Source organism: Amblyomma maculatum, chromosome 2, assembly GCF_055883805.1.
Source record: "Amblyomma maculatum isolate TAMU_Amacu chromosome 2, ASM5588380v1, whole genome shotgun sequence".
Classification (NCBI taxonomy): Eukaryota; Metazoa; Arthropoda; class Arachnida; order Ixodida; family Ixodidae; genus Amblyomma; species Amblyomma maculatum.
The window spans coordinates 103,706,268-103,719,951 of NC_139345.1; the positions used below are offsets into that span (position 1 = coordinate 103,706,268).

At 44.0% G+C, this 13,684-nt stretch overlaps 1 protein-coding gene across 1 annotated transcript; it reads right to left on the reverse strand.

Annotated features, from left to right (window-relative positions):
- Nucleotides 1-216: 216 nt before the first annotated feature.
- On the reverse strand, nt 217-6,638 carry LOC146199445 (disintegrin and metalloproteinase domain-containing protein 10-like). Its single transcript, XM_084592129.1, has 4 exons — nt 6,491-6,638; nt 5,593-5,804; nt 3,782-3,943; nt 217-222 (listed from the first exon to the last, which is right to left on the reverse strand). The coding sequence occupies exons 1-4, from the start codon at nt 6,636-6,638 to the stop codon at nt 217-219; spliced, it is 528 nt and encodes a 175-aa protein (XP_084448255.1).
- Between the last annotated feature and the right edge of the window lie 7,046 nt (nt 6,639-13,684).

The window sequence follows — 13,684 nt, forward strand, 5'->3', positions numbered from 1 at the left end:
GCATTTCAATCCACCTGCCCAATATTCGATATACGTGCAGCAAGTTGGTGTGTAAGCTGTCTCTTAAAAGGAAAGGACCGGAGCAAGAACTTCGTGGGAGCTTATAGCAATGGTTCTGAAAGCATGGACGAAACAGTGAAAAGTAAAATATTTTTATTATTGTTTCGCTTCAAAGTAGGTTTCTATAGAAGCAGATCTACCATGAAGATATCTTCGTCAGTTCTGTAGAAACAAGAAGAAGAAAAAATGCGTTATTCTCCAAGAACGCCGGATTCCCCTAGGCGTCCGATAGGCAATTTTCATTGAAACGCTGCCACTCTCGATTGGGCAAGTGCGCAAACTTGTGCTATCCAGAAACTATTTGTGATTGCCTAAGAGACATGCTTAAAAGCGGCAAGTGTAAACGTCCGACCTTCGTAGGAAGCTATAGAATTTTTGTACTGCTAGGACGTTCACAAATATACATGGTATTTTGTTGACATAATAAATCAGCCAACGTGGGATGGCTGGGAGGTGGCCCTGTCCAGCTCGGACCTCGAGGATCAGCGAGCCCTCGTCGAAAGAGCACGGGCAGCGGCTTCTACCAACGGTGTCCCGGACTAGGGACCCGACCAGCCTTCTCTTAATCTAAGCCAATGTCAATAAATGTTTTCATCATCATCATCATCATCAAGTCTACATGGCAGAAAGAACAATCAAAGCGGACCTAGCAGCTCAGTGCTCCATCCTGGAGCATTGCCGACGTCGTGGGACAGGTAGCTCCCAATACGACCCTTTTGTTTCAAACGAATTTCATTATAGCGCCATTGGCGGTGGAGCAGAGTACTTGGTTGTTAATTATGCTTTGGTGCCATCCCTACCCTTTTACTCATCTGTAGTTTTACGAAAGTTTTAGCAGCACAAAAGCCTTTCACCTAAACACGCCTGCTTACAACCTTTAGAGGACGAAAATGCATAGGGTTCATTGCTGAAAAAGAGCCTAAATATAAGTTTTATTATCCTATGCCTTTTTTGCTTTATTTTTCCTTCCTTTATTTACTTTTAATTGAGTCAGCATTAGAGACACTGTATTTGAAAAATCTGTCCGTCGCAATCCTCAGTTGGCAGGCGGAAACGTGGAAAGAACTATTCATTCCTAATTTTGGAGAAGATGACAAAGAACAGAGAAAATACGAGGGAAGATAAAGACAGGGTGGGAGGCAATGATTAGAGAGAAGCCTTCATCTTTCAGTGGAGACAAGGGAGAGGAAACCAGTAAAAAAACGAATAAAAGTAATGTTATAATTGCTAGACGGAGAGAGAAAGGAGAAGAGGGCAGGCGTGTCACTGTTACTGGCAAGCTGAAGCACGTCACTTAGCTGGCATGGTCTCAAGCCGTTACTAACAGCCGCTTCTCCGGCTGGATGAAACAATATTTAACGCATACGTAGCTTAGCCACAGACGAGGCAGTGATAGCCTTTCCACCCCAGTGGCGCAGTGATTAGGGCGCTAGACTACTGAGCTGGTGTACCAGGGATCGAAACCGACGGAGTTTCGGTGGAGGAGAAACGCAAGGCGCCCGTGTAATCTGTGATGTCATTTCAGCGCATGTTAAACAACGCCAGCATTTCTTTGATTATCGGAGCCTACCACGGCGTCCCTCATAGCGTCAGTCAATTTGGGGCTTCAAATCCCATAGGTTGTAATCAGGCTGCTTCTAAGGTCGTAAGAACCATATCAGCTAATGAATAGGAGTCGAATATATAAGCTGATAATAAGTTGAGGACAACCCAGAGAACGAAAAATGGTAGGGGTAACATTAAGAGATAGAAAGCGTGCAGAGTGGGTCAGAGAAATAACTCAAGTTACCGACATTCTAGTGGAAATTAAGAAGAAGAAATGGACATGGGCAGGACATGTAGGGCGAAGAGAGGATAACCGATGGTCGCTGAGGGTAACAAACTGGATTCCAAGGGAAGGAAAGCGTAGCAGGGGGCGGCAGAAAGTTAGGTGGGCGGATGAGATTAAGAAGTTCGCAGGGGTCAATTGGATGCAGCTAGCACAGAACCGGGTTAAGTGGAGAAATATGGGAGAGGCCTTCGCCCTGAAGTGGGTATAATCAGGCTGATGATGATGATGATGGCACAAGATGCGACAGCGACTGATGTTAAAAGGCGTTAGGTCGCACTGAGAATTATGGCTTGATGCTCAAGAATCCTTTGAAGTTTTTAATGAATACTGTGTAAGCGGTTATTCTACTTGCAATGAGATGATTTTTTTCTAAGGCCTTTAATAATAATACTGTTTCTTTCTCGTTACTGTAGTGCCCTCATGTATCTGTCACGATTAAGTGAACTGTTAAATAATCTATGATCGTGGATTAAAAATGTCTGAGATATATTAAGCATATTGCAAGTAAATTATTGCACGTTCCTTTTGCAAGAACTCAGAGGTCTAGCCGAGCATTAAACAGACCTCAGAACATCGTTTAGGAGTAGAACGGAACGCATACTATCAGTCGTAGAGTAAACATTTCAACAATTAAAGGATCTGGATGTTATCACCTTTGCAGAAAAACCTCGTACGCGAGCACCTTTCAGGCTTTAAACGACTTTTGTATGCAGAAGCAAAAATGAAATATCAATGTCGGCGCACATGAACCAAATTAGGAAGGAAAAGGTTTAAGGAGGTGACAGTGCGCCGGGTCCGGGCAGGGGCGGCTCTGACCCCATCTGTTCGACATCGATGGCGGGAAATAGATCTACCAGTGACTGACAGGTGCCCTCACTGTGACACTCCACCTGACGTCTGCGATGTGCGTCACTTGTTGTGGACGTGTCCATCAACGACTCACATTAGGCAACGGATAATCATGAAGGTGGGCCTGCGGTGGAATCGCGATAGTGATTATGAGAAATGGACAATGGACAATCGCTATACCGCCAGCCTTCGCGAATACATAAGCGCAACTGGACTTCACTCCTTCTTTTAACTTTGTATCTCCTGCATCCCATTCCCCCTTTCTCAACTTATGCCTTGTGCCAAACTCTTCGAAAAAAAAAAAGAAGGTCTAAGCAAGATTACTATACTCCGTAATGCAACTTTTGAGTGCAGCTTTTGAAGCGTTTTTGCAATATATTGAGGCAAAGAATTTGAGAGATGCTTGTATGTAGCTATGTGAAGTTACAAGAAAACTTTTTTTTTTTTTTCAAGAACCAAAGGTGATTTCTCAGAAGAACAAAGAGAATAACCACGAGCGAGCGTCGCAGAGCGCTTATGGCTCGTCTTCCTATTCTTCTGATAAATTATACTTAGCCAGTGACTCTCTCTTTTTCCCTGGGCTACACCGGCAACGGCATCAACGGCAACGGGGTTCAAGCGCTCAACGGGCTCATAACAGGTGCATTCTAAGAGCCAGCTAGATTTGTTGAAACTATTTTGAAGCAATAGTGCTATTCATTAAGCTAAAACTCTAATTCTTGCAGTGCAAGCGCGCCTGGTCGTTATGCGTCTTCGCTCGTGAAACTTCTTGAGCAACGCCTCCTACTTGGGGACACAGTTACAGGAATCTTTTAGTTGCGCCGCTTCAGTCTTGCGCATTTAAGCAATCTTTTTGCTTATTCCAATTTAGTTACCTTTGAAATTAAATAGTTTCGATCCCACAACAATCAAATTTCAGTCAAATTTTACTTAGCATTCACTGTTGGATCTCCTTCTAGGCAATGTGTACGCGTTTGCGGTAATTAACAGAACCACAAGAGGTGCTACGGCTGCATATGCATTGTTTTCCAAGGTTCTTACGTTGATAATGAGTTTCACGGGGCTCCGGAGTGTCTCTCTCAACTTCAGGGGTGGTTTCCTTAGCGGGTTGTTGCTGGGCGTGTGAAGAGCGAAGCAGCGGATCACAAACAGCGTGAACCACGATGACCCCAAGATCACGAGAGCAGCCGAGAAAGGGTGATGCTGCAGACGCACACACAAGCCACACGTTCTTAAATCGTGGTTAAACTATTCTGCTTATTGTTCTCCCGTATGGCTCTCTGCAAATATATTTTAACTTGGGGGAATTAAAGGCTTCCTGGTCTGTAAAACCGGATTAGGTGTGAGCGAAAAACCATAGGCATAGCTGTGGCAAGTAGTTGTTTGAGGGTGACATGACCGGGTGTTCAATAGTAGGCGAGTTGAGTGACGTTACGAAACTGCACAATCTGTCCGAGTTGACAGATGCCTCCTACTTGGGTTTCTTCTTTCAGATAAAAGGGAGAAATAGGAGTCGCACCCTTCGTGAAATTTGGATGTTAAGTAAGACAATTAAGCTACTCGTAGTCCATGCATACACGTTTATATGGGTTGGTTACGCAGAGGTTTATATTTATTTTTGGTGGACTTTCTACGGTAATGAGTATACATGTGAGTATAGAGGCAAGAATTCCGCGGACGGGATTGATTAACGCTGTCGGATCAGAACATAAAAGTGAAGCCTAAATGTATCCGTGTTTTTCCCCTGTCGAACGCGGCCACATGAGCGCGTATATAAGGGCTACACATGCCTTTCTTCGCTGATGGTGGAAATCCATAACAAAATTACGAAGTGATCGATACCACATTAAAACAATATATATGCGCAGCAGGTATCCGGCTACTGAATGTGTGAATTTTATAAATTTTCAATAAATTATATTTGAGAAAAAAAAAATTAGGGACACTACTTTTGCACATATCTTGCAATTTACAAGTGATGTACACTGCCTTAATCGAGATCATTTCCAAACTTTGCACTTCTAGTGTTCTGCAAGCTTCCATCTCTACCAGACAGGTGCCGGCGAGCCTCTCACTTAACCTGAAATACCCATCCGGAGGATGGGGACCTCAAGCTGACCTTATTTAATTCGGTATCGATAAAATTACAGGGTATCTTTAGATATCTCTTAAGGTGTGAACGGCGAAGGCCTACTCCTCCTCCTCTTATTGTTCCCCTCTTTCTCTTACCGCTTCTCTTTCCCTAATTCTCTTTCCTTCTTTCTCTTGGCCTCTCATTTGAGTCATTACTAAGTATATCAATTGTATTTGTTACATGTGGTCGTTAGACGTACGTACTGGTCATTTTAGTTATTACTACTCGTTACTCAGTATTTTAGTCTATTCTAATCAATTGGAGCCGTTACAAGTCGTCTTCAGACATATGGTTCATTAAAACGAATTACTATCATTATTAGTAATTATAACCTCTTCCAATCTCTATTATATCCTCTAATAATCACTATCACTATCAACCATTTTTCGTTCTCTAATATGTCTTCATACGGCGGACATTTCCTCATGACGCGTTTGGCGGTCACTTCTGCCGACGCATCAGGCGGTCACGTCTATCCGACGCACCATGAGCCTATAGAAAGGCGTACACCATAAAATCTGCAAGGCTGGTTATGACAGAAGGGCACTGTAAATACAGGACGGCTGTTTGTGGAAATAGAATGGTTATCGCGATTATGTAAAACTTGCCTTCCCTCAAAGCAAGACAACAGTATACAGTAATAAAATTAGTATCTACGTCTTCGTCTTGTATAGTTCGCAGTGAATATATACGTTACACACTAAAAAGAGGCACTTACTGCGATAAATTCATAGAGGACATGGGCCGGCTCTCCACCGAAAAGGAAGCCGCTCAGGGTCATTATGAATGCAGGAGGATTGACGTCACGGCAGCGGTGGAACATATCGCAGTACCCGCGCAAAGCGTTGCAGGGGGAGCCCGGCTGTAACTTGGCGCCGCAGTGACTCTTCATTGCCGGGAAATCGCAGGCCACTTTGCACTGCGACGAGCCTGCGAACAGATGCATCCAAGTAGGGGAGCGTCTTGAAGAGTCATGCTCCACTCGGTTATTGTCCTTTAAAAGGAAATAAATAGAAACTCGATAAGAATGTAATTCTCAGATCACCCCATGAATGCATCTATCCGCGAGCGCACCCCATAGATCAAACATGGTAAGAGAGAGAGCGCTTATGAAAAGCTATAATGATCTAGGGGCCACTCGCCCCCATTCGAGATTTTGGCTCGGTAATACTGAGCGTGTGGTGCAGTTGCCTTTTGCTATCTGCCGTGCTCCTTCGGCGACCAAATATTGACGACAGCTTCTGAAAGATGCAGACTTGTCAGCATGTAGAGAGGTTGCTGACTAAATGGATGCTAGACCGGTTCACGGAGGCCCTTTACACTGGCGCACTCTATGAGGGCCTACGTTCCTCTCTCTGAAATGTAATAGCAATTTTAGACGTGTTTAATTCATTTCATGTCTGTTATCGGACGAGTCCCTTCCCACTACGTCCATCGCGCATGCGCACAAACTGTGCGGTGGCACGAACCTTAAAAGGAATCACTCGCGTTTCAATATGGAGTTTCCGCTGTTGAGCATTACCGAATAGGGCTACTCAAACCACGTTCATAACAACACACGTTCTCAGATACTCGCACTCCGGGATATAAAGTGGGAGCTTCATTTTTGCACGCACCGTGCTCCTGGCAGGTGAGCAGGCATTGCTCGTCTGTGGTTAGCAGCTCCCCGCTGCGGTAGCATTGGATTAGGCCGTACTTCTCGCAGATGGATCCCACGCACTCTCCCGAACGGCATACCTGAGTGTCCTTGTTGCATGACGTCATATTGGGCTTCGGCGACGCTTTGGGACATTTTGCGCTCTTCCCAGTGCAGCAACGATAGTCAAGGCTTGTGTGAAAACATCGTTGCTCCGAGGTGAAAATAGCATACTTCGCTCTTGTTTACAGTGCAAAACATAAAATAAAGCCCGCGCTATAGCATACGGAGCTGGATTTCGCCTTGAAGCCAGAAGGTAAGGTACAGGTGCGGACATAATACCGGGCGTCTCAGCGATCCCTTTCTAATACTTTCCTAAAAAATAAAGAGATTAAATCGAAAAGACATTGCAGTAATAAACTCTCAGCCCTAGTGGGCAAACTTTACTTCAAAACGCGCCTATTGATACAGCTAAATAACACAAAATCCCGAATTAACTTTTCAATTAACGCGCAATCTGTTATTTTTGCCAGTGAGGGGTTTGAAGCCGCGGATAACACCCTGATTCGTTATCTGTTTTTGTCATCTTATAAACCCCAGCAGCAGAAGAAAATCACAGTTTTTTTTTCTTTTCGAGCGAAACGGAAACTGAGCGCAAAAGACACGCAGAAAGCCTGTTGACATTTGCAGTGACAATGGCGCCAAGTTCGAGTTGCTTGCCCTACTGTGCCGTGTCACGCACACTATTTTATCTTGCCACTTCTAGGAATAAGGATCTCGCAGCTAGCAGTGCTATGCCTGTCTCTCCAGGAAGCTGCGAAACGGAATATTGCACTTTAGAAGAAACAGCATCTTGAGCTGTCCGAATTGGACGCCGCGCAGTCACCGCAACGCGTCGTCAGCTGAAGTCGCATCTGCACCAAGTTACCTGCCCGTCTAATGCGCTCAGTATCACTTTGGCGTTGAAGAAAGTGACGACATTTTTTTCGTTGCAGTGCTTTAGAAAATTAGTTTTTCGTCGTTTCAAGAACTCATATGACATTGTATACCAGCGAATGGGTACTAACAAATGAACTGTCTTAATTACAAGTTAGCGAGTTTCAGTTAATTAGCTGTATGATTAGGAGGGTTTTGCCTTTAACGTGTTTGCCGAGCGGGAAAGTTTGTTCCTATAAATACTGTTTTTCTATTTCGAACTCCTTAATTTTAGGAATTTTAGAAGTGTTCCCTGAAACACTCGGTATTTATTTACTTCGAGAGGCAAACTATAACAGTCAATCTTAAAAGCGACTACAAGCAGCTTTTAAGTGGCTTTCAAGCGAAAGCGTTAAAATTATGGGGGACAGTAGGCTCCGCCTTTTAGGGTATGACGTGATAGCGTAGGCTGCCAGATCATATTTAAAGCCCAACTTTAATCACGCCGTATAAACGTGCCTGCGTGGCCTAAGGGTAACGCCAGTGAATAGAATGGTTCTAGCAGATTTATTCTTATATCACCCTCCCATATGAAAGGAGAGATCCGAGTTGGCAGCTCCTGCCAAACGTAATGTCAGGTAGACCCGTGCTCGGCCATGTTAGCTGCCAGCTACCGCGCCTGTCAGCGCCATGCACTTGCTTTTTCGCTCGCAACGCCAACGCCGACGGGCGGCCGCCGATGCCGGATTTTCGGTGAACGGTGCCTTTAACGCTCTTTAGATATTCTGGAGTCAGTTCTGTAAGCGAACAATCACGGCCTTGCCTAAGGCAGCTGGAAGTTGGCAGGTGACATTGTCGTGCACTGATTGGTCGGCGAGTTGTGTGACGTCACGAGACCACGTGACATGGCCGAGTTAGGTGCTGCCAACTTGTGCTTCGCATTTGATATGAGAGGGTGACATCGGAATCCAGCCCTTCAGGACCCTTGTCACCGGTTGGGCACGCTGCCCTAGGACACACAAGCCTGTTTTCGCGGCTTGGTTAAAGCGAGGCTTTATAACTATGTCTTATGATCTTTCACATAACGTGGCAGTTTACGATTACGTGCTAATGGGCATGTGCGAAGGGTACAAATTCAAATATATATAACACTGCTTAGACATAACATGCATTACAACATAACACTGCTTCATCACTGAATCCAGGTTTTTTTAAAGGGTAATACAGTGTGATAAAACATGGTCGCATAAGACAGTGCACCAATCTAAGCTATAGGGCTGTGGCATCGCGAACTCGGACGCCCAAAAGCCTTCATGTAGCTTGATGCATGGAGTGTCAGTACGGCGAAGAATATCTGCATGACAAATATACAAGTGACAACAGCGCCACATTAGGCTGGGATGCATATTTGCAATCGGTGCATCTAGCATCGAAGGATATTCGCAGTACGAGCTCTCAGAGCAGTCTGTCTTTTCGCTGCACAGCGTCCCCTTGGCAGTGAAATTGCAGTCGTCAGAGCAGCAGCCGCCTGCGGTAGGGCTGTGGAAAAAGAAATATCGAGGCTTGTATAGCTGTAATTAACAAGGAGATTGCAAATCGATCTGTGTGCGATGGGTATATAACTAAACGCGGCAGTGGATACACTTTGACACATTTGGCCCATAACATCTGGGGTGGATGCCCCTGGCCCTACGGGGCTGGGAATGGTAGGTCCCCGCCGTTTGAGGCGGAGGCTAGCCTGCCACCAGTGGTTGTATCTGTTGCAAGCCATCATGCACCCGCTGCCGCTTCGGTGGCGGACGACGGCTGTTGCGACACGCGTCTTTCTCTCCCTCTTCTTTCTCTTCCTTTCTTCTCTATTTTCTTCTCTGTCCGCACGGGGCAGCGGAGGTGGCTCAGCTACAGAGCCAGTAGCAAGCACGTGCATTTTCTTATCCTTCTTCCTACAATCACAACAACAACAATATGTGCCGAGGAAGCGGTTCTCGCAAGCGCAAGCGGGTTGAAACTAGCCTTGCGTCGCGGTCGGGCTGCCTATTTTGCTAAAATGCGGCATGATTAATGAAATGAATAGGATGTAGGAGCATCCAATTTAAACCGATGTGGTGGGAGTTGCCACTATGCTCGTCGTTTTTGTTTCCGTATTATACCCTTGAGTGTTGTTATAAATTGCTCACATAGGTATTTCTTACCTTCAGTTAACAAAGTTTTATTTCTCCACTCCTGACGTCACCTTTTTGCTTTTCAGCCAACAATCTTTCAATCATGTTTACCAACTGCAGCCGCAGATTTATTCCCCCTAAAAGTGGTATCACTAAACCCTAGGGACTTCAGAACAACGGCCTTAGGGGAGAGTTGGTGCATAATGAAATTAACGGCGGCGCAACAAGGGCACTAACTATAAAGGGATGCCACATGCGCACTAGGGACTCAGGGAGAATGCCTCTACCTGCGTCGACAGCATTCGAGTTTAAGATATGTTCAGTTGTATAGAGATTTGCCATACACTACACCCCGTGTACTCTTCTCGGTTCAATTTCTTTTTTAGCTGCGTGTTCTAAGGCACCCATGGATGGGCAGATGGAATATAGAAGCGTCCCCTTTGAAACGGGGTGGTAGCAGTTGCTATCGTGCTCGTTATTTTTCTATACCTTAATTATTGTTTTCGATTGGTTAAATATACCTTCAATCCATTTATTAAATTTTTGTTTCTACATTACTAACACCTTGCTGCTTTTAAGCCACCAATCTTCCAATCGTTTTTTACTAGCTTCCAACGCAGTTTCATTCACCCGACCACTGGTATCTCTAAACCACAGGGCCTCAGGAAGAATGACTGTGCCTGGAACGACATCCGGATGGATACCATCACATTCGATAATAAGATGTTAAATTGTCTCTACGAATTTACCACATACTGCACACGCGCCATCTTCCTGGTTAAATTGCTTGTTGTAGCTGCGTGTTGTAAGGCACCCTGATCTGGTTTAAAAAAGTAGGGCACTGCCTCTTGAGTTATCAAAGAAAGCTTCCTTCCCGATCTGCCTCTTCTACTTTCGGTATAATTCCACACTCATTTCATTTCATTTTTATTTCCTTAAAGACCCCTTTTGAGGGGCATTACATAAGGGGTGGATACAAATTTTGGATGAAATGGTACAAAGTCATGTGCTATGATGATAAATAGCTGTAAGCTTTTTGTGCGAAGATTATTGGATAGGTTGTTGTTGCAATCTCTTCGGGAAGGCCATTCCAGTCCGCAGCGGCGCGTGAAAAAAATGAGTTTGCGAAGGTGACGGTTCGTGCACGTGGATGGCTAATCTGGAGATGGTGGAGAGTGCGGTGAGATATGCGTGCTGGTGGGACCATATAGGGTGCAGTTTGTAGATGGCTGTAAAAAAACTTGTGAAACAGTGAAAGACTGGCTATGCGGCGGCGTATCTCGAGGGGCTGTAAACCTGAAAGGGATTTCAGATATGATACACTGGTGCTGTAATGGTATGACGAATGAATAAATCTGGCGGCGCGATTCTGCAAGAGTTCTAGTGCATTGGTGAGGTAAGCTTGATGTGGGTGCCAAATAGGTGATGCATATTCTAGTTTTGATTTCACAAGTGATTCGTAAGCTAGTAACTTGACGTGTACGGGAGCATCGCGAAGATGACGTCTTAAAAAACCAAGGGATTTGTTAGCTGAAGAAATGATATTAGTTATATGAGTTTTCCAGGACAAATCAGCGCACAGCGTTACGCCTAAATATTTGTATGATAGCACTGGTAGCACGGGAACGGAGGCAATTTGGTAAAGGGATATGAGTGGGTTGCGGCGGCGATGAAAAGACAGTACACTGCATTTGTGAGGGTTTAGTTCCATTTGCCAAATTTCACACCACTCCTGAACCTTGTTAAGGTCGTTTTGGAGGTGTAATTGATCAGAGGTGTTATTAACTGTTTGATAAAGAACACAATCATCAGCAAACATGCGGATTTTACAGGACACTTGAAAGGGTAAATCATTTATGTATATTAAAAACAGAAGGGGACCTAGTACGGAACCTTGAGGGATGCCAGATGTTACAGGAAGGGAGCTGGAACTATATTCATTTACGAAGACGGATTGAGTGCGGTTAGTTAGAAATTCGGTAATCCATATAACCATATTTGGATCGAGGTTAATGTGAGATAACTTGTGTAACAGGCATTTGTGAGGAACTTTATCGAAAGCTTTTTTAAAATCAAGAAGGATAGCGTCAGTTTGTAGGTTAAGATCTAGGTTGGCATGCAGGTCATGTATAAAAAGCGCTAGTTGAGTATCACAAGAAAAGCCTTTCCTGAACCCGTGTTGCGCAGAATGAAAAAAAATTGTTTGAATCCAGGAAGGCAATGATATGGGAGAATATGTCGTGTTCCATGATCTTACAAGGCACACTTGTTAAAGAAATGGGCCTGTTTCTTCTGTTTCTCTGTTTCTTCTCCATCGAATTTATCCAATTTTTACCTTCTGTGTTTTTCCCCTGTTGTTTAACGCTCTTTATTTTTTCGTACTTGTGACCAGCATACTTACTAGTTAGTTCCATAGTTCTTTTCCTTCATTGTGCGTCAACGCTTTTTAGGTATATGTATTTAAATACTTCAGCTGCCCACCTGTTACTGCCCAATTTCCTCGAGAGTTCCTTATATAATATTGTACTTATGAGCTTGCCGTAATACGAAAGATGCCCAGCCCATATCTTTCTGCACCGCCTCATTTGTGTATTTTCCAGTATTTTATTCCGAATATATTCCTCTTCACCCTAGCTTACTCATAGGAGAAAATGCTCTTGTTAATATATCATGCGTTTTTATGTTCTTAAAAGATGCCAACCTTCTTAACAAATTATTCAATACATCTGCTGCATGGACAGAAGATCTCATCATATGTTTGGCGCATGATATTCTTAGATGCTTATGCGCCATAAAACACAACACACAACACACAACAATCATTTGTGGTTGTGCCGTGGGCCCCCAGCGCCAATCGTCCGACGACTCTCTGGTTCACTTCTAATGTCGACTGTGCCTCTGCTCGTAGGCACAAAACCGCATTTCCGAAAGTAAGTCCGGGCACTATAATTCCTTTCCAAATACCCCTCAAAACCTCATACCTGTTGTATCCCCACAGTGCCCTATGCTTCATTATCCCGGCATTTCTTCGCCCTTTTGCCCTGAGTGATTGCTCATGCTTTTCAATATATGCCAGTCCTTCATTCACCTATACCCCAATCTATTTTATTTATATTCTGTTACTCTGCGTATTTCATGGCCTTGTATTTTAAGACCCCGAGCAAAACTAAAGAGTCACCTTCAGTGTTCTATTTGACAATGCACACTAGTCTGCTCTTGTATATTTTGTTACTGTTTGTTTGTTTCGTTTTCTTTGTTTTGTTTCTTGAACTGGTGTTGGTATGCTGTTGTACAATGTTATTGCCCCCGCCTTATGCAATGCCCTCGGGCCTTTAAGGCTTCAATAGATGAAATGAAATGAAAATCCGTTGAACTGTTCAAAATAATCAGACCCGAATATAACTGCACAAAAACTGAAGCCTAGAGCATCCCCTTCATCTCCGCAATACTTAACTAGAGTTTGCAAGTCTTTCTGGCTATCTGCTGAAAGCACAAATCATCTGCATACATTAAAGCGGCGAGGCGCTGCTCTACCCCCGTTCCGCCTAATCTATATGACAGGTTAAAACCTAGGCTACTTTCTTGTATCCTCCGTTCCATATTTATCATATAAAACATGAACAGCGGCGGTGATAAAGAACAACCTTGTCTTAATCCTTTGCATACATTAACAGCTTCCACGTTTCTTATCTCTTCCCATGTAATTTCTACTTTGTTATCCTAGCATATTTCCAGTAGGAAATCTGTTATATCATGGCCGATACCTTCTTATTTTATTATGTTCTACAGGAGTTTCCGGTTTACGTTGTCGCAAGCCCCGTTTATGTCCAGGAAGGCCAAATACAAAGATCTATTTTCCACTCTAGATATTTTGATGCATTGGGTAATCACTAACAGGTTATCTTCTAAGCGCCTGCCATTTCTAAAACTATTCTGCGAGTATCTTCTTACTTTCTACCCATGCTTGCATCTTTAATTTAACCGCCTGCATGGTCAACCTGTATACAACAGACGTCATGGTAATCAGCCTGCAGAATTTTATGTGAATCCTATCTCCTTTCCCTTTATAAATCAAAATCAGTTTACTCTGCCGTCAG